We start from the raw sequence: 24,096 nt of genomic DNA, 5'->3' as shown, positions 1-24,096 counted from the left end.
GTCCACATGTAGTCATGGTTTAGTAATCCACACTCATTCTGAAGTTGTCCTAAAATAATCCTGAGTAATCCATGCTCATTCCTGAGTAGTCTTTAAATCATCCTAGAGTAATCCACACTCATCCTGAAATTGTCATGGGATCATTCCAAAATAATCAACAGCCATCCTGAAGCAGTAATAGGATCATCGAGGAATAACCCACAGTCATCCTGAAATTGTAGTGTGGTCATTACAGAGTAATCAACAGCCATCCTGAAGTGGTAATGGGATCATCGGGAAACCATCCACAGTCATCCTGAAACTGTTGTAGAATCATCCTAGAGTAATCCACAAGAATCAGTAAATTGTCTAGAGACCATCCTGGAGTAATTCACACTCATCCTGAAGTTGTCAATTAGTATTGGTGAAGTTGTAGAAGGTCATTACTCCCTGCCAGTGGAAGTCATCAGAACACCATCCTAGAGTAGTTTTTGTGATGATTCTAGAGTCATCTCATTTAAATTTTTTGGTCTATACACATACTTCAGGATGGTTTGGGATGACTTCACCAGTTAATTGCAGGAATAGCCTTCAGAATGACTCCAGGAAGATCTTCCTTTTTGACTTGGGCTGGCTTGCTTATGTTAAACTGTTTTCATTTTCAATTTATGTGGCAAGAAAAGACCGATTAGGAGTTTACCAGTTAATAGCTCTAACTCGAGCAAATGTGAGACCCATTGCATTGCAAAAGCAAATGCTTGATTTCTTTAAAATTTCCCGCTTTCCTATTCTAAAATGTTGGCATTAATGGTAAACTTTTCCGCTCCTTTAACAGCAGACATAGTGAATTCCAATTTTACAGATTGTTAAAACTGTAACGGCACAGCTTCCGGGCACATACTCGACGCCATGTTTAAAGAGAATCCCGAGGAGCCAGAGTGTGATGCTAAAGTAATTATGAAGTCAAACGGACACTGCGGCCATTTCAAAACTATTAGGACGAGGTTTTTATGTTGTTCGTATAAAATATTTACTTTCCATATAAGTTGGGTGGGGAAAATGTTAGCACCCGTTTAAGCAGTAACATTCATTTTTCCTTGAAATCCTTTTCTTCGATTTATTACACGAGGCTTCTTAGATTGTTTTTTTTCTTTAGTGGTTCTATGTCATGAATGATTAACAGCTTGCCGGCGTTGCAGCGTATCAGAACATTTATTACTTTTTAAGACAACCCGAATATGCCAAGCGACATAGAAGAAATACATTGCTTCTGTACCAGCAAAAAGCACACGGTAATGGCGTAAAACCAACAGCCACGTTAGGGTCAGGCAAACGTTCATAGCTCCAGAATGTTTAGTAGATTTTAAAAAAGAGGATCCGAATACCTATGTTCAGCTTATATAAAACAAACTATTGAACGTTCTGCCCGACCCCCGTGCTGTCTGCTGTTGCAGAAGCAAGGCTTCTAAATCCGTACATAATCTCGTTTCGTTTTAGAGGGGAACAGATTGTGCGCAAGGGGAAGTGAAAAGAGGGCGGGGCCGAAGGGTTACCCTGAGGAGGTCGTCTGTATACCTGGGACTGTGAGGGCAGTGCAAGCGACAATACAAGTTCGTATTTAAATTTTCCCATGTGTCGACTTAGGCCACCCTGTGTCATTCATCGAAACAAAAAGTGTACTTCTGATTTTTCTGTTCTCAGAGAGTCCATCGGATTCAGTGCTATTACGAAAAGAGCACCTCTACCCTCATCCAGTGTTGTTCATTCAACCCCTTGACCATCGCTATACGTGCCCGCCCCGGGGCGGCTCCTGGCTGCTGCTCTTCAGGTGAGCAGAGGTGACCAGCGGTACTATGAGGCTCTTTGGACTGCTGCAGAAGAGTGCTGGTATCTCCCAACAACTAGAGCATTACTCGCGCTTCTCACCCTCTCCGCTCTCCATCAAGCAGTTTTTGGATTTTGGTAAGTTGCTGCATCTTGTTGGGTATGTGCATGGGTGGCGGAAGGTGCCCTGAAATACATCTGTCAATCTGCCAGTGTCAGTCAACATTTCACGTCTACCTGCTGTATAAGTTTGTATTGAACCGTGTATGTCGAAATGTAGATTATGTTCTTTTACAACATGGAACTAATCGACGTGGACCCTTCAAATGAGGATACCTTGAGAGCTATGCCTCTGATGAACCACATGTTTGTGTCCAAGAGAAACGTGATTGCCATGTGTCGAGTAGTGGGACAGTTGAGACTGGCCAACAGTGAGTCTGTTTCACAGTGGAATGGTTGAGGTGCCTGCTTAACTTTAATGCTCTTGACAGCTAGAGCAACACACTGAACCAAAGGGTTCCTCGTATATGCCTCCTCAGAGTGTAAATTTCCACGTTTCTGTTTAAAACCTGCTTTTTTTCTTAACAAACCTCTGAGATCTTTTTTATGATCTCCCCCGAGCTCCTGGACCTTAAAGTATCAATCTTCTGCTTGCTTTTTAGTTGTCACCTACAGGGGGCTTTAGCTGTTGACAAGAGACTAATGCGTCACACATACATAATGGAGCTTGTGGCTAGCCCCTTTAAGCCATTTGCTGCTGTGGCTTAGCTCGCTTTAGATCAGTTTTGGTATCGGGCCATGCCATTTGTCGGATGCCAGAAGTAGTGCCTCTTATTACACACAAAGAAAACATGGCACTGATGTTAGTTCTGCAGAGACCCATCCCTCTTCTCATGGTGTTATTTAAGCGCTCAACGGGTCCAATAATGCAGCTTATGTTACTTTATTCCATCCCGAGGGGTGCTGCTGTCCATGTGTTCCCGGTGGTCCTGTAACACAGCTCTAACTCCCACTGGGTCACTTAGAATCTCTGTTGGCTTGTTGTAATGTTATGTTATATTATCATGTAATTTATATGTTATAATGCAATTGGAGCCTTCAATGGTAGGAATTCTAGAAGTGAGTGACGGTTGGGGAAAAAGGCGATGGACGAAGTGATAGGAAGGCGGTGTGGAGGCTGTTTGTAGAAATAAAGCATAGTTCTTCTTTGGAGTCAATAAGTAATTACATATTTGGCGACAAGGATGATCAAGGAAATGTATTGGTGGCCTGGGATAGATATTGAGACAGAATGTTTTGTAAGCCAGACTAGCTTGAATCTGGTGGCATAGCAAGCATGGGACCCACGTCTGGGCATACCCTTCCCACTTGGGGCAACAAATGCAAAAGTGGCAACAGTGTTGTTGAAAGCATAAATTAAAATATTAAAGGTACTTTACAACTTGTTAAGGCTGCTAGGAGAGTCCCTATGTGTTAATTAAAAAAAAAATTGCTATAGGTATACAGAACCATCAGACTAGACTCAACGGGATTGAGCCCTTTTGTGTTATTAGAGGATGCATCTTGTATTTTAAATCTGATCAAGGTTGGATGAAAATAAGTCGTATGGTTAATTGGAGCTTGAAGGAGGTAAAACATTCAATCTACTTAGCACAAGAGAAGTATAAGAATTATTATGTTGCACATCACGGTGTTATGGATATGCACTTATATGTAGGTCAGTGGGTATGAGTGAAACGCAGTAGGAAAATACAAAACGTGATTCTGAGTATAGTGAACCTAAAAGAATGACAAGTTTTTAAGCATACTGTTGCCTTGAATAACGTATGTGTAACTCATGAGTTGCATTTGACTTAATGACCTATTATTAGTGGCTGTGTCAATAATGTTCCCAAAATTCACATTAATGGTTTAAAGATGATGACTGGAACAGTATTGTCAGAGCATCAGAAGTGTCTGGAATGGTGGGGCAGCCTAAATATTACATTATGCACAAATAAGTTCATATGGTATTTTGTTTGTGTTTTTCTCCACTTTGGCCCTGCACGGTGGGGGTTGGCCGCAGGGCCGGCAGCCAGCTCCCCTGCATGCACCCAGCCCAGATTTGGTGTGAGTGTTTTTTTTTTTCTTTGTTTATTTGGATCTGCAGATCCTTAGTAAGTTTACATGGGGGTTAGCGGTGCAATGAATCTGTCAATCGCCCCCCCCCCGAAAACTGTATTTTATTTTTTACCATGAGGGGTCCCTCAAAGCTGGCAAAACTCCTACAAAAGTCAGATCAAACAGCTGTGTCCTGGAAGTGGGCATCCTCGGACATAGCAGGAGCCTGCCTCAGGGGTGGGGGGAACTGGCGGTCCCCAGGGCAGGTATTGGCTCCAAGAGGGGGAGTGCAGGGCCCCCTCCATTGTTTCTGTTTAGCCGTGGGGAGATGGTGGTCCCCAGGGCCGGGGGCCTGTGAAGGACCCCCTTCATTATTTTACTTCAGCCCAGGAGAGGTGGCTGTCCCGGGGGCTGCGATGAGCCGCTCCCCTCCCCTTATTTTGAATGAATTGCCCCTGGGGTAGGCAGTCGCCAGGGCTGCTGGGGTGGCGAGTGGCCCTCCCTGAATTTATTTATTAAGATTTATGCAGGCGGCCCGGCATCTGGCTACTTTTTTTTTTTTCTTCAAACCTCTAATGCCCACAGGACCTGGCATTCCCAGGGGGGCAATCAAAAGGAAGAGTGCAGGAGGCAATGCTCCTTTTTTTTTTTTTTTAAATCTGATCCAGCAGCAGATTTTTCCAAGATTTAAATAATATGCTTTTAAGCCCTGGCGGGGTCCCTTGGGGACCCCTGCACCAACGCTAGAGGCTCGGTGTGTCCCTACCCATGCCCCTTTTTTTTTTTTTTCTTTTTTTTTGTGTAACTCGGCTGAGTCCCAAAATGGCTGCCAGCACTTCCTTTTTGAAGTGTTGGCAGTCAATCAGATATCAGCATGGGGACAGTTGGATCCGTGGAGGATCCGAGTCCCTAGATATCTATATTTTTGAAACTCTAATATCTCAAGAACTACTGAACAAATTTACACCAAATCACAAAAAGTATGCTTTCTGCACCAAGAGCTAGCTTTCTGCCAAATTTGGTGTAATGCCGTCCATCTGTTTGGGCCGGAGTCATGTTCAAAGTCTCTAGGGAAAAATGCATGGGGAAAATGTGTTTTGGGAGCTCCTCTTTTTCCCGATCTCTGCTTGACGGATCACCAGAAGCTTTTAAGACTGCAGCTGAACCTACTAAAAGTATACATTTTGAAAATTTTGTGAACGTTCGTCAAGCGGCGCCAAAGTTTTATTGGCAAAACAAAAAATGCTCTTCCCATGGAAACTAGGTCATAACTACCTACTGGTGGCCGCCAGTAGGTAATATATATATTCAAAGGAATATAAATATTTTTATGTTGCCTTAAGAAATGTTCCAAGGGCCTCCCCAAGTTGTTCATAACACAGCAAGACACCTCTTTTTGTACACTTAATAGTCTAAAGAGAATCTTACACAGGTGGCAGTGATGTCTAGTTAGTTACTATACTGCATGAAACCTGAACTCCTGTATAGTGGACTATTTGAGAACTATTAAGTTGGATAACCGTCAGCACGCCCCCTTTTGGATGGTATCATCTGCTTTTCAATCATAGTCACCCACCTAAAAAGGAACTTTTTCCTCACAGACCCCAGTAGGATTAGATCTGCACCACCCTCCAAAAATGGCTTATTTTTCGTTCGTTCCAATGAGGCCATCCTGTTAAATAAAAATTATATCCTCATTCACGAGCCAGCAGGTTCAACGATATGAAACTGGCAAACAGTAGATGTCACAGCAGTACCTAGAGAAAAATAAACCACATTGAGCTTTATTCAATCAATCAATATTTGTAAAGTGCGGATACTCACACATGAGGGTCTCAAGTCGCTGGGGGAGGGGGGAGGAGAGGGGCCTCATCATACGAGCAATGTCTTGAGGTTCTTCGTGAAGATGGTGAGTGACTGGTTTTGTCTGAGATGCAGGGGGAGGTTGTTCCAGCTCTTTGCTGCAGTGTAGGGGAAAGATCGTCCTCCGGCGATGGGTTTGCAGATGCGCGGGACAGTGACCAGGGCCATCTGGGCAGAGCGGAGGGATCTGGTGGAGGTGTGGAAGGAGACGCAGTGGTTCAGGTAGGCTGGTCCTGCATTGTGTATAGCCTTGTACGTGTGGGTGAGAAGCTTGAAGGTGATTTGCTTCTCGACCGGTAGCCAGTGGTGGGTCCTCAGGTCTCAGGTGTTGGGAGATGTGTTCTTGGCGAGGGAGGTCCAGAATGAGTCTAGCGACGGCGTTCTGGATGAGTTGAAGTTTTTTGATGTTCCTAGTTTATGTGCCGGTGTATAGGGCATTGCTGTAGTCGAGCTTGCTTGTGACTAGGGCGTCGGTGACTGTCCTGCGACAGTCTGCTGGGATCCAGCTGAAGATCTTCCAGAGTTTGCAGAATGTGTGCCAGCAGGAGGAGGCAACAGTTTACCTGGCGGGTCATGGATAGGGAGGAGTCGAGGATGATTCCTAAGTCGTGGATGTGCTTGGTCGGTGCAGGGGGGGTGCTGAGGGATGTGGGCCACCAGGAGTTGACCCAAGCTGAGGTGGCATTTCCAAAGATGATGAGCTCCATCTTGTCGGAGTCGAGCTTGAGGCAGCTTTCTCTCATCCAGGTGGCCAGGCTTCCATTCCTGCATGAAAGTTCCTTTTGGCCATGTTTGGGTCTTTGGTGAGGGAAATGATGAGTTGTGTGTCATCAGCATATGAAACGATGTTCATACAGTGGCTTCTGACGATGGCAGCAAGAGGGACCATGTATACGTTGAACAGTGTGGGACTCATTGAGGATTCCTGGGGGACTCGGCAGTTGACTCCTGTGGGTCCAGAGGTGTGGGACGGGAGTCTGACCCTCTGCGTCCTCCCGGAGAAGGAGTGGATCCATTCAAGGACTTTTCTGCGGATTCCTATGTTGTGTAGTCTGGGGCGCAGAGTGCTGTGGGAGACCGTGTCAAAAGCTGCTGAGAGGTCGAGGAGTATGAGTGCTGCGGTGTGGCCGCTGTCTAGGAGTAATTGGATGTCGTCGGTGGCTGCCAGGAGTGCTGTCTCTGTGCTGTGATTGCTGCGGAAGCCAGACTGGGAGCTGTCCAGGAAGTTGTTGGCCTCAATGAAATTCCGTAGTTGTGCATTGATTGCTTTCTCTAGTACTTTGGCGTGGTAGTGTAGCAGCAAGATGGGCCGTAAATTCTTTAGTTCTGTTGGGATGGTCGAAGTTTCTTCTGATGGAGCAATTGATTGTGTTACGAAGCTCGGGGGTGATGGATTCGCTGGTTCTGATGTATATGTGGTCCGGGCAGGGGTCCGAGGGACTCTGGAGTGGGTGCTGTTCATGATGTTGTTATTCAAACAAATTGCTAAAGGGAATCCCGGGGTTTCCTATTTCATACATATCGCAGCGCTCTAATGCTGGTTTGTTGTCCGCTAGGTGGCTGGCTCTGCAGTGGTGGCACCAGACGCCTTGCTGTACCTCTGGCTGCAGCTGGCCTGTGGCATGCTTGAGCTCCTCGGTACACTTGAGCTCACAGTAGCTCAGCTCATAGCTGGTGTCTAAGAAACCAGGAACATTGTCGAACTTAATTGGTGTCACAGTGAACTGAAAAAAAACATATTGGGAGGAATCTAGCGGCAACTTTCCCTCTTCATTCAGGTGCAGCTTTTGAGAGTGGCAATGAAACGCTATTAAAATTAAAAATAAAACATAATGTGCTAGTAAACTGCTTAGATTATCAAGAAGTGAGTCAAGAGGCATTTAGACACTCTGGCGGTGATGTTGAGAGGAAACACTAGATTACTAAACACCTTGATTAAACAAGCAGTGAAGCCGGAAGGCACAGGTTGGGGTGCAGAACAGTCGCCCTGTGAAAACCGCTTTTGACATTTGATCTCAGTCTTTGAATGAAGGCCGGTGGGAACAGCAGCAGCTCCCGTAACCTGATACACACTGTCCCAGTAAGCAAAATGTTAATAAAAAGCAGAATTGTAACTCACCCACTCCATACTCATGCAGTGAAGCCGGAGGGGTTTGGGGATGTTTGACCTCAGTCTTTGAATGCACAGCAAATGCGACAAGATAATAACAAGATTTAAAGCCATGTTTATGCAGCTCAGAGCCAGTGAAAACGCAAGCGCTCCGGTAAAGTGCTCCTTAACAAAGAAAAAAATAGTTCCTAAAATCAGAGCAGTGGATTAATAGAAATAATTGGTCCATGCTCTCTGGGGACAAGAAGAGCCATGACACATGCATGCCATAGACAAATGGGGAGAAAGAATAGGAGAGCAATGATGGAGCCAGCAAATGGTATCCCTATGGGTGGGCTGAAGCCCACAAAGTATATACAACATGTCTGTTCGAGACCGCGCATGCGCTGTCTAGCCAAGACCTAAAAAGGGCTCTTACTGGCTCAAGAGCTAGCTTTTTGCCAAATTTGGTGCAATTCAGTCCAGCGCTTCGGACAATAGTCGTATCTAAAATCCCTATAGGAAATTGCATGGGGAAAACACATTTTAGCCCCTCCCCTTTTTCTCTGCCCCTACTTGACGAATTGCCCCAAACTCTCCACACAGCAGTTAAAGTGACCTGCGTACTAGTTTTGAAAGTTTTGTGACGATTTGGCATTGTCAAAGTTATAGGCAAAAAAAAAAATGCTTTCCCTATGGAAACCAGCTCCTAACTTTAATTACGTACTTGCTATTGCCAGCAGGTGAAATATATATTAGGTACTGGCGGTCACCATTAGGTAGTTGTAGTTACAGGTAAGACAGAGTTTCCATAGAAAAAGTGGTTTTTGACTTGCCTATATCTTTGGCACGATTTGGCAAATCTTCCCAAAATTGGTCCCCAAAAAAATAGTGCCCACTAGGGTCTGGAAAGTTTCGGGATGAGCCGTCAAGCGGGGGCTGAGGAAAAATAAGGGGGGGAATGTGTCAAAGTGTGTTTCCCATTTTAATTCCTATAGACTCTTTAGACACGCCTGCAGCCCGAACTGTTGGATGGAATTACATCAAATTTGGCATAAAGGTAGCTTTTGGTCCACAGATTGCCCTTTTCGTTATCTGGTGTAAACCTGCTCAGTAGTTTTCAGGATGTTAAAGGGAAAATAAATTTGTATATCTAGGGCTGCGGATCTAGGAAGATCTCATGCTGACATCTGATTGGCTGCCTACACTTCAACCAGAAAGTGTTGACAGCCATTTTGGGACTTTGTTTCAGGCAAACAGGAGGCACACACAGAAGTGGGGGTGAGAGGAAGGAGAAAGCGGTAAGATGCAGGCAGCAAGTACTCAGAAAACAAGGCTGAGCACAAGCAGAAAGCAGTGAGAAGGAGGGAGAGGCAGGCAGAGACAAAACCGGGATGAGCACTAGGACAAAGAATAAGAAGGAGGGAAAGGAGAACAGCAGGTGCACACAAACCCGGGCTGAGAGCAAGGAGAAAGCAGTGAGAAGGAGAGAGAGGCAGGCACGCACAAAACGGGCTGAGTGCAAGCAGAAAGCAGTGAGAAGGAGGGAGGGGCTGACATCAGGGACGCACAAAACCTTGCTGAGCGCAAGCAGAAAGCATTTAGAAGGAGGGAGAGGCAGGCACATAAAAAAAAAGCGGGCTGAGGGCAAGGAGAAAGTAGTGCGAAGGGCAGAAAGGAGGGTACGCAGGCACGCCCAAAACCAGGCTAAGCGCTAGGAAACAGCAGTGAGAAGGAGGGAAAGGCAGACAGGAACAAAACCGGACTGTGAGATCAAGCAGAAAGCGGTGAGAAGGAAGGAGAGGCAGGCTGCCATGCAGAAAACCAGGTTGAGCACTAGCAGAAAGCAGTGAGAGGAGTGAGAGGTAGGCAGCAGACATGTACAAAACTAGGCTGAGAGGAAGGAGAAAGCATTGAAAAGGAGGGGGAGGTAGGCGCGCACAAAACTGGGCTAAGCAGAAAGCAGTGAGAAGGAGGAAGAGGCAGGCAAGCACAAAACTGAGCTGAGAGCAAGTAGAAAGCAGTAAGAAGAAGGGAGAGGGTGGCAGCAGGCATAGACCAAATCGGGCTGAGCGTAAGGACAAGGCAGTGAGAAAGAGGTAAAGGAGGACTGCAGGCACACAAAATTCGGCTGAGAGCAAGGAGAAAGCCTTGCGAACGAAGGAGAGGCAGGCAGCAGACATGCAAAAAAAACGGGCTGAGCGCAAGCAGTAAGGAGGGAGAGGCAGGCACACACAAAACTGGGCTGAGGGCAAGCAGTGAGAAAGAGAGAGAGGCAGGCAGCAGGCACGCACAATAGCGGGCTGAGTGCAAAAAAAACAATGAGTGGGAGGGAGAGGCAGGCAGTAGCTACGCACAAAAACTGCGCTGAGCACCAGCAGGAAGTAGCTAGAAGGAGAGAGAGAGAGAGAGAGGCAGGCACACAGAAATCCAGGCTGAGAGCAAGGCGAAAGAATGAGAAGGAGGGAGAGGTAGGCACACACAAAACTGGGCTGAGCACAAGGATAAAGCAGGGAGAAGGAGGGAGAGGTAGGCATGCACAAACCAGGCTGAGCGCAAGCAGTGAGAAAGAGAGAGAGGCAGGCAGCAGGCACGCACAATAGCGGGCTGAGTGCAGGCAGAAAGCAGCAGGCAGGAGGAAAAGGCAGGCATGCACAAAACTGGGCTGAGAGCAAGCAGAAAGGAGTGAGAAGGAGGGAGAGGAGGAAGGCAGGCATGCACAAAACCGGGCTTAACGCAAGCAGAAAGCAGTTAGGAGGGAGAGGCTGGCCCTCAAAATTTTGGCTTAGAGCAAGGAGAAAGCAGTGAGAAGGAGGGAGAGGCAGGCATGCACAAAACTGGGCTGAGCACAAGCAGGAAGGAGGGTAAGGGATCAGCAGGTCTGCACAAAACTGGGCTGAGTGCAAGCAGAAAGGAGGGAGAGGCAGACACGCACAACACCTGGTTGAGAGCAAACAGAAAGCAGTGAGAAAGAGGGAGAGGGAGGCACACACAAAACTGGGCCTAGCACAGATAGAAAGCATTGAGAAGGAGGGAAAGTAGGGCAGCAGTCACACACAAAACCAGGCTGAACACAAGGTCAACCCCTTCGGTGCATAAAAAAAAAAAAAAAAAAAAAAAAATTACTGAAAAAAAAAAAGGTTATAGGAACGTTCTAGATAGGTAATGAATTTACTTGCACAAAGCAATAGAAATTCAGCAGTTATAGTTACCAGCCCTAAAATAACTTTTGCCCCTGCAATGCACTAGTTACAACCTCACATTTTACATCACTCATGACCTTTGACCGTGCTTGTTGGCGGTTGGCAACAGGTCCTGGCCTCTGACCAGGCCCTGAAGCCAACCCCTCTGAGCACCCAACCTTGCAACGTGCAGGGCCTCCCCCCCCCCCCCCCCGTACGCAGGGGAGGTTGCCCGCAAGACATGGCCTGCAGCGAGACCCTATGGCCAACCCCCAAAACTACCTCACCCTATGCTATGCATGGCCCTTTGTCCGTGAGCGACGGGTGTTGGGCGCAGCCTCTCTGGGTGTGAGAGGGTGTATCTGGGGGTGAGTACTTGTCCTACTGTCTATCTGGGTTTAAGATTGCGTACATCAGTGTTTTAGTGGGTGGCTTAGTGTGTGCCAGAGTCTGTGAGTGGGTGCCTGTCAGTGGGTCTGTGAGTGTGACAGTCTTGAGTGGGTCTGTGAGCGGGTGCATAACTGTCTGAGAGGGTCTGTGAGTGGGTGCATGAGGATCTGACTGGGTCTGTGAGTGGGTGCATGAGGATCTGACTGGGTCTGTGAGTGGGTGCATGAGGATCTGACTGGGTCTGTGCGTGGGTGCGTGAGTGTTTGAGTGGGTCCGAGTGTGAGTGGGACAAATTGATTGAAAGAGAGGCTTTGATGTATGATATACTTAGAATGAGATATTTCTCTACAATTTAAAATTAAAAAAGTATGTCATTTAAAAAAAATAAAACTAATTATTACTTAAAAAAAAAAAAAAAGAGGGAAGTGAGTCCGGCTAGACTCGAACCCTGACTGCATAGTGTGAAGGTCTGCGACCTTTGCACTAAGCAATTGCTCTTTTTTATTTTTATTTTTTACCCTTTATGGGCTTTTTGAGACTGTATTTTATTTATTTATTTTTTAAACAAAATGCCCTCTATGGGCTATCTGCCACAGCAGGGCAAGGCGTAAGGCTTCCCTTGTGGTGCCATTACTTGAGCTAGCACGGAGCTGCTTTGACAGCAGCTCCTTGATTGCTGAAGCATTTCATCTGTGTCCCCTTCACACGTGCAGGGAATAGAGATGAAAGCTTCGGTTTTTGAACTGTAAAGCAGGTCCTGCTGTCAAAAACCGAAGTGTTTGCCAAGCCACAGCAAACCGCTGTGTCCAGAGGGTGGGCACCCCTGGGACATAGCAGGAGCCGCCCTCGGGGGATAGGGTGAGGGGGTGGTGGTCCCCAGGGCCATCAGGTGGTGATTACCCCGCCAGGGCTAAAGGGGGTCCGAAACGGACCCCCTTCACTATTTAAAAAAACGAAAAAAATAAACATTTTATCAATGCCCGGGAAGGTGGTGATCCCCGGGGCACGTGGCCTTCCCTGCTTGAAATACTAATTAAGCCCTGGGGAGGAGGTGGGCCAAGGGCTGGGGAGAGGGGCAGGGGCACCCCCCCTATTTATTTTATATAGCTCCAGGGAGGTGGCGATCCCCGAGGCCGCATAGGGTGCCGAATGTTCCCCGCTTCTAAACTATTAGATACCCCCGGGAGGTGGCAGTCCCTGGGCCTGAGGGGGAGGCTAACAGGCCTCGCCCCCGACACGCCTAAAAATATTTTCACCCTAGGGAGGCGGTGATCCCCAGGGTGCCGGGGGCCCCCCGCATACAAGAGCACAAATGCCCCAGGGAGGTGGTGATCCCCAGGGCTGCAGGGATGTGTGCGCCCCCTTCCTAAGTCAATAAAATGAAGCCCCGGGGAGGTGGTGGTGGTCCCTGGGGCTGGTGGGGTCATCGTGCCTTCCCCATGTTATAATCCATTTTTTCTCCAATGGGTGGTGGACGTCGGGGGTTGTGTGAATGGCCAGCAGGCCTCCCCCACACCAGTCTGATTTAACCCCAGGGAGGTGGTGATCCCGGGTGCTGGGGGCGTATGGCCCCCCCATACATAATTTCTACTTCACCCCTGGGAGGTAGTGGTCCCTGGGGCTGCGGTTTGGGGGGGGGGCAGGCTCAGGCAGCCTCCCCGCACTCCCAAAAATAAATAGCCACGGGAGAGTCCGCACTTTTTTTTTTTTCTTGTTTTTTTTTTTTTTTTTTAAATTTTCCCCAGATCTGCCACAAATTGTGGCAAACATAAAAAAAAATGCTTTTTAGCTGGGTGGGGTGGGTGTGGGGGGGGGGTTTGGGGAGTCCCTCTAGGGACGCCACCACCAGAGCTAGGGGGTCAGGGTGTCTGTACCCTGGCCTCTTTTATTTTCTTTACATTTTTTGGGGGGACTTGGCTGCCTTCCTTGAATGTAGTGTTGTCAGTCAATCAAAGGTCAGCATTAGATTGGGAGGGGTCGCGAATCCTTCGCAACTCTTGATGTACAAATTAGTTTTCCCCTTAATTTTGCAAAAACTACGCAAGTGAATTAGACCAATACAAACAAAAAAGCACTCTTTCTGGACCAGGACCTACCTTTCTGCCAAATTTGGTGTAATTCCGTCTAGTAGTTTCAGCACTATCGCTGTTCAAAATCCCTATGGAAAATGAATGGAGAAAACGTGTTTTGGGGGCCCCCTTTTTCTCGGGCTCCCCCTGGATGGATCACCCTAAAAGTTTTCAGACCGCAGGTGAACTGACTGGCAGATTTTGGTACTGTTTGTTGGATCTTGGTGAAATTTTGCCAAAAAGTGTGGCCAAAAATCTTGTTAGGCATGGGAAATTTTAGGGTGATCCATCAAGAGGGGGGTGAGAAAAGGGGTGGGGAGGGAGTCAAAAAAGTGTATTTCCCATGTTAATTTCTGTTGACTCTTTAGACGCCTGCAGCCCGAACTGCTGACGTAATTACACCAAATTTTGGTAGAAAGGTAGCTTATGATCGGCAGATGAGTCATTTTTTTAAATTTATTTTTTAATTTGGAATAAATCCGTTTAGTTGTCTAGAAGTAATTTAAAGGAAATACTAATTTGTATATCTAGGGTCAGGATGATTTTGTGAATACTGCTGATCTTGTGCAGAGATCTGATTGGCTGCCAAAACTTCAACCAGGAAGTGGTGGCAGCCATTTTGAGACTCTCTGCTTCTGCAGAGTCTAAAAACTAAAATGAAAAAAAGAAAAGGGGACAGGGCATTGTCGTCAACTCACCCCCCTAGCCTTGGTGCAGAGGGTCCCCCAAGGCTAAAAAGCATTTTTTTTAAAATATCTCTGGGAAAATTGCGACTATTCACGAATTTTGCTGTTTTTGTGTTTGTTTGTTTTTTAAGCAAATGCAGTCTCCTGAGGTCGCTTCACATTTTGCGCCTAGGTGAGTGAAGTCCTAGGGGCACTGACAAAATATAGGCGGGATGCAAGGGCCCCCTTCCTAGGGCTTAGCAAAGCCCCAGTGACCGCCACCTTCCCGGGGCACTGCACGCTGTGAATGCGGGCAAGCCAGCCGTGCCCCGAGGACCACCACCTCACGGGGCAAAAGTTGTTAAATTAATGTGTGTGGGGTGGGTGCGCAGCCCCTACCACCACCTCCCCGGGGCTCTAGTGCCCTAATATCCGTCGCATACCCCCAACCCCAGGGACCACCACCTCCCTGGGGCTAAATTCAAAGATAGAGGAGGGGCGCACAGCCCTCCTCGGGTAGTTATAGGTGGTCCTGGGGTCCACTGACCCAAGGTTGGCTCAGACTAACTCCTGAGGTGCCCACCCTAGGGAGGTAGCTGTGTGCTTCTGCTTGGTAGGAGCTGACAGCTCCCACCAAGCAAAAGCAAACATAACTCTTCTCTCCGCAAGTGGGTTCTGCCGAACAGCTCCCTCTTGCTGAAAGCAGAGTTTTCATCTCTTTCTCTGCATGAAGATGTGCGAGCAGGGAAAGAGATGAAAACATAGCTCCATAAGCAGTAGCTACTTTTTAAAGTAGCTCCCTGCATGCGTTTGCAATGCCAGCTCCTGCAGGTCGCGGTGAGCCAACTAGGACCTCTGGGGCCTACAGGCTCCACCCGCAGTCCTGTTACAAACATCTTGGTTGTGAGTTGCTTTGAAGTCATTCTATGGAATGATCATTGCAGTAACAATAGCAATGGTCGCTCCACAGAATGACTTCAAAGAGGCACACAAGCAAGGTGTTTGGTTTGAATGTTTTTTTGCATGTTTTTGATGCACAGCAGAACAGACACACCTCTGGCCTACTGGTAAAGCTGTCGGAGTTTCACTCAGTAGGTTGAAGGTTCAAATCCTGGGATCTCATGGCAGTGTGTCTGTTTATTTGCTAGTGTTTTGAATGGTAAACATTCCTTGAGATGAAACAATGAAGTCTTTTCTTCCCCGGAAAAGTCTTTGGGTTGAATGTCCTAGTAATGTCTGGACACTGCATAATCAGGAAAAAACTGTGGTGTAGCGGTTAAGGTCTTAGGCACTCACACTGAAGACTGAGTGCTCTAGTAGAGGTGTGTCTGTGGTTGTTTCCCTCCTTGAATATTTATTTTCAACTTCAAATATTTAAGGTTCATACTGAAAGGTGATCTCACTCTTTTCTATTTCTTAACTATAACATCCCTGTAACCTTTCGTTCTCTCAGCGAATATATATGTGTGTGTCTGTATATATGTGTGTGTGTGTGTGTATACATATATAATGCGTGTATATATTTATTTTACTAAACAAAGGGTATAGTCAGGTGAATTTGTCAATGACAATATTAATGTTTTGAACTAGAAAAATCAGACATTCACCAGTTATAGTTAGCAGCACTAACTATAATTTGTGCCCCCGCCTTTCACTGCTTACGACCTTACATGGCATGCTCTGTGACATCATTTATTACATCTATGACAACACCTCAAATTACATCACTGATGAAATCATCCAATTTTCTTTTTTTTTTTTATATAGTTAGTGGTGAGTAACTACTATATTACTTTTCTATGTAATTTTCCACAGCTTGAGTCCAGCTAATGGGTGTGTCTGCAGAACACATCTGCTCTTAATACACCATAGTTGTGTGGAGGTATTGTCCATATTATAAATGTTTGTATTGAAGAAAAACTTTATGTGCAGGTGACAATTAACTTATGTTCATTAGGTTCTACACACGTTTTTTGGTTCTGCAGAAAAAAGGTTTACTAGGAGTAAGATTGTACATAGTAGATAGTAACTTTTTTAAACAAGCCTTGAATTATTAGAATTGTGCTGCATGACAGTTCCTACATAAGCTACAGGGCTGAGTGCACCATCTACTAATGTCAGTAATTGTGCTTCTTTTGCTTTAGAAGATGGGCTGTCTGTAAAGTTTTCACCACAGTTTGAAGTGTACAGGTAGTTTAATCTTTAGCACCTTCAGATGTTGGTTATTTTTAGTAAATGGTATCTTTTTTTGACAACTGCTCCATTGAGTGTACTGTTTTTAGTAGATACACTGCAGCTTATTTAAAAAGTATTTCTCATGAATCTTGCACTGTTAAACTGTGTGCTAAGAATGAACTCTCTCTATAAAGGAAACACTATATACAGTAGTCAGTTCTCTATCGATATAAACTTCATTAGGTTTCGCCTGCACAATGCTTGAGCTGTGACAGTATCTTTTGCTTTTGAAAAAAAAATATCTGAAAAGGGACTTGCAGCCCATCCACAGGCTTCTCATTATTTACCATTGTTTGGCTTCTCCGATCACTCTTCTTTCCTTGCTTCTTATTGGTCAGCAGGAATCCTCATGTCACAGGTTGTGCTTCCTCTTTTCCCCTTTGGGCTTCGGCTGTCGAGCTTTGACGAAGTACTCCTTCTGTTTGGCGATCAGTTGCTGGCCCCCAGTGTCCTTCTGCGTGCTGTGGGCACTTCTTTTTTTTTTTTTAACTTTCTGCCCAGCCGTCGGTGCGCCTGCAACACCGTCGTTATGATCTTGTTTCTAACTGTTACCAAAGGGATTACTTGCGGTGCTTCATTCATTTTTTCAGTTTATCCATTCATTTTTTTTCTTCATATTCTTCATGGGACACTAAATTGCTTCTCACAGAGCATGCAGGCGCTGCTGCACTGCCTTCCCAATGCAGCTCAGGGGCCACTCTCCGTTGTTATTAGCCATGGTGCCTGTGAGAGCAATCCTTTCAGCTTGCCAAGCAGCGGACTAGCACTGAGGGAAGCTCCACAACATCCCCGCTGAGGCCCATCAGATGCTGGGCAGATGGTACATGCAAGACCTGTGCATGACAGTGTAGTGCGTGTGGCTGTCTGTATTCCTCTTTGCCTAGCTTTTCAGGAGGGGTGCCTCTTAGATGTGCTGTTGACAGGCTTACTACACCTGTACTGACTGTGCCCGCGCCTCTCTGATGGTAGTGTGCAGCATTGGGCTCCCAGGTTTGTGTGTTCGCTTGCACTGCAGATTGATTTGTGCTGATTCCGTGGAGCTCTTCCATACTGCCTCTGGGATGCAAGTTTCCCCATGATGTACACATAACTTATGACACCATCATGTTTTGGGGTATGCTGTTACTCTGTGGTGCTTTGAACTTGGGCAAGGTGCTGCTGGCTTAGAATAAGGAGGCAATAACCATGCGTGTGGGTGTGCATCGGATCCCTCATAGTCTTCCGTCATCAGATGTGCTCATTTTTTGCATTACCTTAAGCGGTGTAGTCATTAATTTGCTTGCACCTCAATTTGTTGCTATGTGTGTCTTATTTTTCCCCTCACTGATTGTTAGGTATGTTATATACTGTGTGGTGGGTAGATTGACTTTGAGCTAATGAGTACGTGCAGTGACCATAATTTGCCGCACTCCCTGTCCTGGGCATGACAACAATGGCACTTTCCTTTGCAAGTGCTACAACCCCAGTTAAGTTTATACTTTAATTTGCTCATTCCAGGCTGCATGTTTTGTTCGTTGTGTATTAGTTCCTCGTCTGTGACTGCTATGTTTGACACAGCCAGTTTGGTTTTCTGAAGATTTTGCACTGATGCCCTCATTACAGGTGAGCTGATTGTTATTAACTGGAGCCTGCACACCAATCCATACATCAGAATTAGCAGCCAGTAAGTGAAATTAGAAGAAGCCACTTCTCTAAGTGCAACTATGCAATTATGGATGGCTCCTAGGACCTTTTTTTTTTTTTTTTTTTTTTTTTTTTAGTTCAATGTGTTGGTTTTCTATATAACGAGCATGCTTGCCTACACATGCACAAATACTGCTAAGTGCCTTGTAAATTACTATGACAATATGGATTCTGTCTGCCGAGTTTCTGACAGTATTTCCTCTTGCTCTGCATTTTGTGCCTCCTTATTACATCAGTGGCCAGCTTGAATTTGCTGATAGACAATGCATGAACAAGCATTTTGTGTAAAATGTCTATAGGTTTCCATTTTTTTAATTCATCGTGTTGGGTGTCTGTATAACGAGCATGCTTGACTACACATGCACAAATATGTTAAATGCTTTGTAAATAATTATGGCGATATGAATTCTGTTGACCGAGTTTCTGACTGAATTTCCTCTACCTCGGCATTCTGCGCCTCCGTATTTTTTAAGTGTTTGCTGATAGGCAATACATGAACAAACATTTTGTGTAAAATGGCTAGAGATGTCTATTTAAGGGAAATGTGGAATTAGCATATGAAATGACCCGTAGTGGAGAAAGAATAGAAAAGAAAGGTGCGTCCAGTTTTCTGCTTTTGAATTCAGCTACAGAGTTTACCAGTACTGAGGTAAGATTGTTTTTTCAGTGTGTTGTTCTATTTGGCAAAGCCAAAAGGTTTCTCCTATATGAAATCTACTGGCTTTGTCAATGTTTTCTTTACATGTTACACAGAAGTTGAGCTGCTGTGTTACATGGCTTAAAGTAAAAAAAAAAAAAAAAGAAAAGCACTGTGAGTGGTCAGTGCTGGCCACTTCATAGCTCCTTTTTAGGTCAAGTGTAAGCTTTCGACCTCATGTATTCTTTTATTATACTTCTTATGGGTTAAAGCAATTTCATTTGTTCGTTCCATTGCCCTTTAAAAATTCCTGATCGCTAGTGGTCACTCTGCCATTTTTCCCTCCTTTTTCTGTTTCAGAGAGGTGACCAACTACTGTATTATTCAACTTTGGTTTCTTTATCTGTTGCTGTGACCTACTAGTTTTGTTATTTCTTTGGTGCTCCCCTTTCACTGTGGGTTTTTTAGGCTAGTAGCTGCCTGCATTTCACTACAGCATTCCGTTCCTCCCATGTCACTGACATTTGCGTTGGCTTTATTCCGGTGCTGTCATCGTTTATCTCTGGCTCCTAAAATAAGCTTATTTTACAAAAGAAACACCTGGTCATTTAGCTCATTGCTCAAGAGGGCCACAATATGCCCTTTCTGGTAGAATGTAGCTAGACCTAGAAGCAATGAGTCTTTCTCCAGGTCCTAAGCAGTGAGTGCATGGCAGGGGCGCAAGTTATAGTTGGCGCTGCTAACTATAACTGGTGAAGTTCTGTGTTTTTTTTTTTTTTTTTTCCCATCAAAACGTTAATGTTGTCACTGAAAAATTCACCTAACTATAATGTTACTTTAACCTTTGTTTTTTTTTCTAGGGGCCTAGGGAATTTCTAGGTTTTTTAAAACATAAAACAATACTTAATTACCATATGTCAATGCAACCCCCACCCCGCAAGGCTGTTGGCTGAAGAGCCTGACTGCTGCCAACACCACCACCATGCAGTCAACCAAAGCCAATTTCAGCCCCAGGGAACCCATCTCCTGGGACCTGGTGCAATTGTGAAGGGGGGCACACTATCCCATCCCCATTAGATATATTGCCGGGCCCAGAAGACTCCATGCATGCCCCTGGATCCTGGCAACAGATCTAATGGGTAGGGGGTTCACGTGCCACACTCACTGGACTGATTTCGGGCCCAAAGACTCCATCTCCTGGGGCCCAACAACAAATTCAGTGGAGAGTTTGGCACATGGCCCCCCTCCATAGGGCAGTTTAGGCCAAGAGGATCCCATCCCCTGGGGCCCAGCGCAAGCAAAGGTGGGTGACCACCCAGAGCACCGACCACAGTGTCCTTGGGGAACACTGGGAGAAGCCCCAAGGACCCTGCAGCCCCAGCAAGCATGCAGCGGGAGCCGGCATTGCTCCTGCCCACAAGGAGTAGCTAATAACGCTGCCCCCTGTGGGCAGGTGCAATATTAAGATCGGTTTCTCTGCCTGCTTCACTGAGGAAGCACAGGTTTCCTTGCCCCCGCTGGTGTGGGCAGGGAAACTGCTATGTCCCAGGGGAGGGAACTCCGGGACATAGCCTGCGAGCTGGGCCAGGAGGATGAGGTCCGCAAGGCCAGTAATGACTTTGGGAGGGGGGGGGTGTGGTCCCCCCTCCTTTAAAGGAATCGGCCTATGTTTGGGCTCCCTGGGGTCTTTTCAGGCTAGAGGAGGGGGCTCCCTGGGGCATTTTCAGGCTTGAGGGGGACTGTGAAACCTCACTTCCTAATAAATTCAATATCGGCATTGAGGGGGATAGGCTCCTCAGGGGGCTTTTCGAGACTCTGGGACCCCTCTCCATAAAAAATAATGTTGGCCTCCAGGGGACTGCTCCCCGGGGCCTCTAATGGCTTGGGAGGGGGGCACATCCCCCCCCCCCCGAAATAGTTTTTGGCCGTGGGAGTAGGCTTCCTGGGACTTCTAATGAATAAATACTGCCTTTTTGTTTTTTATTTTTGTGTGTTTTACGACCCCATGAGATTCTTGCGAGATTGCAGCATTTTATGCTTTTTGGGGTGGGCGTGGGGCTTAGAGGTTCGGGGTATCCCCACCCTGCCCCCATCTATCTATCCTTTTTTTATTTTAACAACTTGGTGACGGGACCATGTCACTGACTACTGTAATGGCTGTCAGAATTTTTTTTCTCATGTCGTTGGCAGCCAGTCAGTGCGCTCACTGTTGCGAGAGTCTCACTCCCACTGAAGTGAGATGGTGCGAGGGAAATAAAGCTCCCTGAGCCAACTGGAACACTATTGTTTTTAAATTGTCCTCCCACCAATGCTCGGAGCCTCTCACGAGTGCAACTGCCAAAATATACAATTATTTTTTACTCTTAATTTCTCAAGAACTACTGAACAGATTTACACCAAATTGCAAAAAACACAATCTGCAGACCCTGATCTAGCTCCCTGCCACATTTGGTGTTTTTCCATTCAGCAGTTTTTGCTGTAGCCCTGCCTAAAGAAGTCTATGAAAAATGCATGGGGATTTTGTATTTTAAGAGCCCTCCTCCCTCCCCCCTCCTGCTTGACAGATCATCCTGAAACTTTCCAGGAAGTAGCTGAGGTGGATGAACTTTTTTTTGGAAGGTTTCGTGAAGATTCATCACAGAGGGCCAAAGTTACTAACAAACCCAAAAAAAAAAAAAAACTTCCCACTAGGTAATAAATTGCTCAGCGCTATCTCTCAGTATACTGGTACCCAACCACTGTTCGTAACTGAACCTTGTCACAACTACATTTATTCTCATACATAATTTTTTAGACCGCCAACACGTGTTGTATGCAGTCTGCACTTCTTCAGGGTTGTAATAAATATAAAAAGGTTAGCATAAATAATTAAATACTTATTATAACCGAACAGTTTGTATAACACATTCGACAATAATTACATGTTGTCTTCGAATCTTTTTTCATACATATTTTATGATCATCTATTATTGTACATATTTACACATCCAATCCAATAAAATTTGCTCTGCACTTTTTCATGAGTAATATAAAAAAACTGAGTATGTTCAGCAAAATACTTATTGTAACAAAACAAATGATATAATACAACATTAAGGGCTTGTTGTCATTACAAACTTATTTTCTTATGTTTGTAGATATTGCTGGTTCATCTGTTATACATGTTTTCATGTCCATTACACTTTAAGTGGAATCTAAATCACATAACATGAACCCAAATTTTTTGGACAGGTACAGCAGAGCACAATGCTCACATTAGCATGGTGGCTTCTCGGAATACTTGGAGCAGGGGTATGTATTTCCTATAGCCTGACACCCAGGACATATTGTTTGGAGTTAATGACAAGTTTTCATGCTTATTTTCTTCTTGGGACAAATAGGAGCAACCCCCTGCAGAACAAACCCTTTGGCTGCTGGTTTACAGGGAAGGGAACTGTCTGCAGTTGAGGTAGTATTTGTGTGCATATGTTAATGCTGTTTGAACTTGTATCTATGGTTCGGTATTGCAAAGTCTTTATTATTAGGGTGAGTGCTCTAAATAAACGTTGTAAAGTCACACTGCACTACTGACAGTGGTTACAGGGAAACAGTGTACACACAGTTTGAAAAGTTTAACAATATGAGGCTATGTATAATGCTCCCAGAATTCTCTCTGGTTAGAAGCAAATGTTTTCAGAAGCTGGTAAGTAAGACTGACGATTCATTGCTTTAAAAAGAAAATGTTCAGAAAAGAACTGCAAATAGGAAAACCAACGTTTTGCTAAATTACTGTGAAATTTTAGGCACAATTGCTTAGAAGCATCATTTAGGAAAATGTGCTGATGTATGCTAGTATTTCCCCAAAAATATTCATATTGGAAAATCAATGTAATTGTTTTCAGCAAGATTATGGGAAACATGAAAATAAACAAGCACTGAAAAAGCTAACCGATCCAACAGTGGTTATCAGTCTCTTAGTTTTGTCATTGTGTGTCTTGTTTTGACATGGCTTTTATAACACTTTATTGCTGTGGGAGCTGCCAGGCCCTCACCGTTGTTACTAAAAACGTTTTTGGGTCTCAAAAAGCACACATTGTCACAGTAGTTCATGACATTGAACAAAACTACTTTGTGTGCCAATATGCTCTTTGTAGTAGAGCAGAATGCTGTCACTCACTGTAAAGCCAGCCAATAAATAGATGGTTAGAGAGAGAAATAGAATTTTTATAAAAACAAAATGCTTTGGATAACACCAGACCTAATTGGGGGACCAACTTTTAAATAAAGTCACAAAAGTGCACCCATGTTATATGTGTTTGCATTAGTGTCTTTAATGAATTTACAGACGTAGACCAGGAAATCCTACTCCTAAAAAATATTTGTGAGCTGTAATTTAGCACAAGCAAATATGCATGTGTAGATTTTCTCATGCGAAAATCTATTGTGTTTATAAGTTCACTTTCCCTCTGACCACTTTGTTCCCATTCCTGGAAGAACTTCTGCTTCTGCCCTTGTCGGGGGTAAATTCTCAGCCTTTCCTAGTTTGGGAAAAGATTAGGGAAGAGCTTGTGAACATCCTTAAAACATGCATGTTAGTAGGTTTGCAAAGACTCAAAGGCATTCCAGCCCTGGAACTATTGCTTATTGCTTCCTCCAGCCTCAGTGTGCAGATGTGTGGAAAGGTGGCAACATAAGGAAATAGCTACAGAAGGGCTTGAAATTGCTAGTACTCAAACCCTACTATTGTATTAGCTTTGTCATAATCAGAGAGGCTGTTATCAGAGCTCTTAAATAATATGACTGCTGCCATAATTTGTCACCACACTACATGGCACCAAAGGGATTGGTAGATATTCTTACAGGACAAGTAGATTTAAGAAGCAACCTGTCCCATGGACAAGTAGATATTTTATTAAATTTAGCACCCCAGTTTGAGAATGGGAACATTTGTATAGCATGCCCAGAAATTGGGAATAAGTAAAGTTGAGTGTCTAACAGTAGAGATGATGTAATGAGCATGATATGAGTAAGTCTTTTTAACTGTGTAATATGTATATTTACATAAAATATCTTTATATCTTAGTCTTTTTCAGAGAGTTGCATGACATCTCGGACAGCTTAGAGTTAATAAAACAAGACTTGCATGGATGATGATAAGGGTTCGAGACTGTAGGTATTTTAGAAAACGAAAATGGATATTTGCCATAGTTTTTTTGCCTACTTATTATTTTTTTTTTTTAAATAGTTCTCTGGAAGGTTCAAGTTTGTAATTATGATCAGTAGAAATATGTTTACACAACTTCATAGTGAAGTTTGGAGTAGAATTTCAAGAGGTCTATGTAAAAACAAACAAATAAGTTCATAAATAGCAAGGAACAAGTAACAGTTACAATTTGATTTG

At 44.9% G+C, this 24,096-nt stretch overlaps 1 protein-coding gene across 2 annotated transcripts in view; it reads left to right on the top strand.

Annotated features, from left to right (window-relative positions):
- Positions 1-1,271: 1,271 nt before the first annotated feature.
- PDK3 (pyruvate dehydrogenase kinase 3) overlaps positions 1,272-24,096 on the top strand; it is a 1,119,352-nt gene continuing 1,096,527 nt past the window's right edge. Inside the window, exons 1-2 of one of the 2 annotated variants that reach the window (XM_069204815.1) lie at positions 1,272-1,589; positions 1,681-1,941. Coding sequence is in view for 1 of the 2 variants with exons in the window: in XM_069204814.1 (XP_069060915.1) it covers positions 1,833-1,941 (109 nt within the window). In the remaining variant the exon portion in view is untranslated. The remainder of the gene's footprint in view (positions 1,590-1,680; positions 1,942-24,096) is intronic. The other variant, XM_069204814.1, reaches the window with a different exon arrangement.

This window comes from Pleurodeles waltl, chromosome 8, assembly GCF_031143425.1.
Source record: "Pleurodeles waltl isolate 20211129_DDA chromosome 8, aPleWal1.hap1.20221129, whole genome shotgun sequence".
NCBI classification, from domain to species: Eukaryota; Metazoa; Chordata; class Amphibia; order Caudata; family Salamandridae; genus Pleurodeles; species Pleurodeles waltl.
The sequence above is the reverse complement of the archived record's forward strand: the minus strand, read 5'-3'. Positions and strand labels throughout refer to the sequence as shown.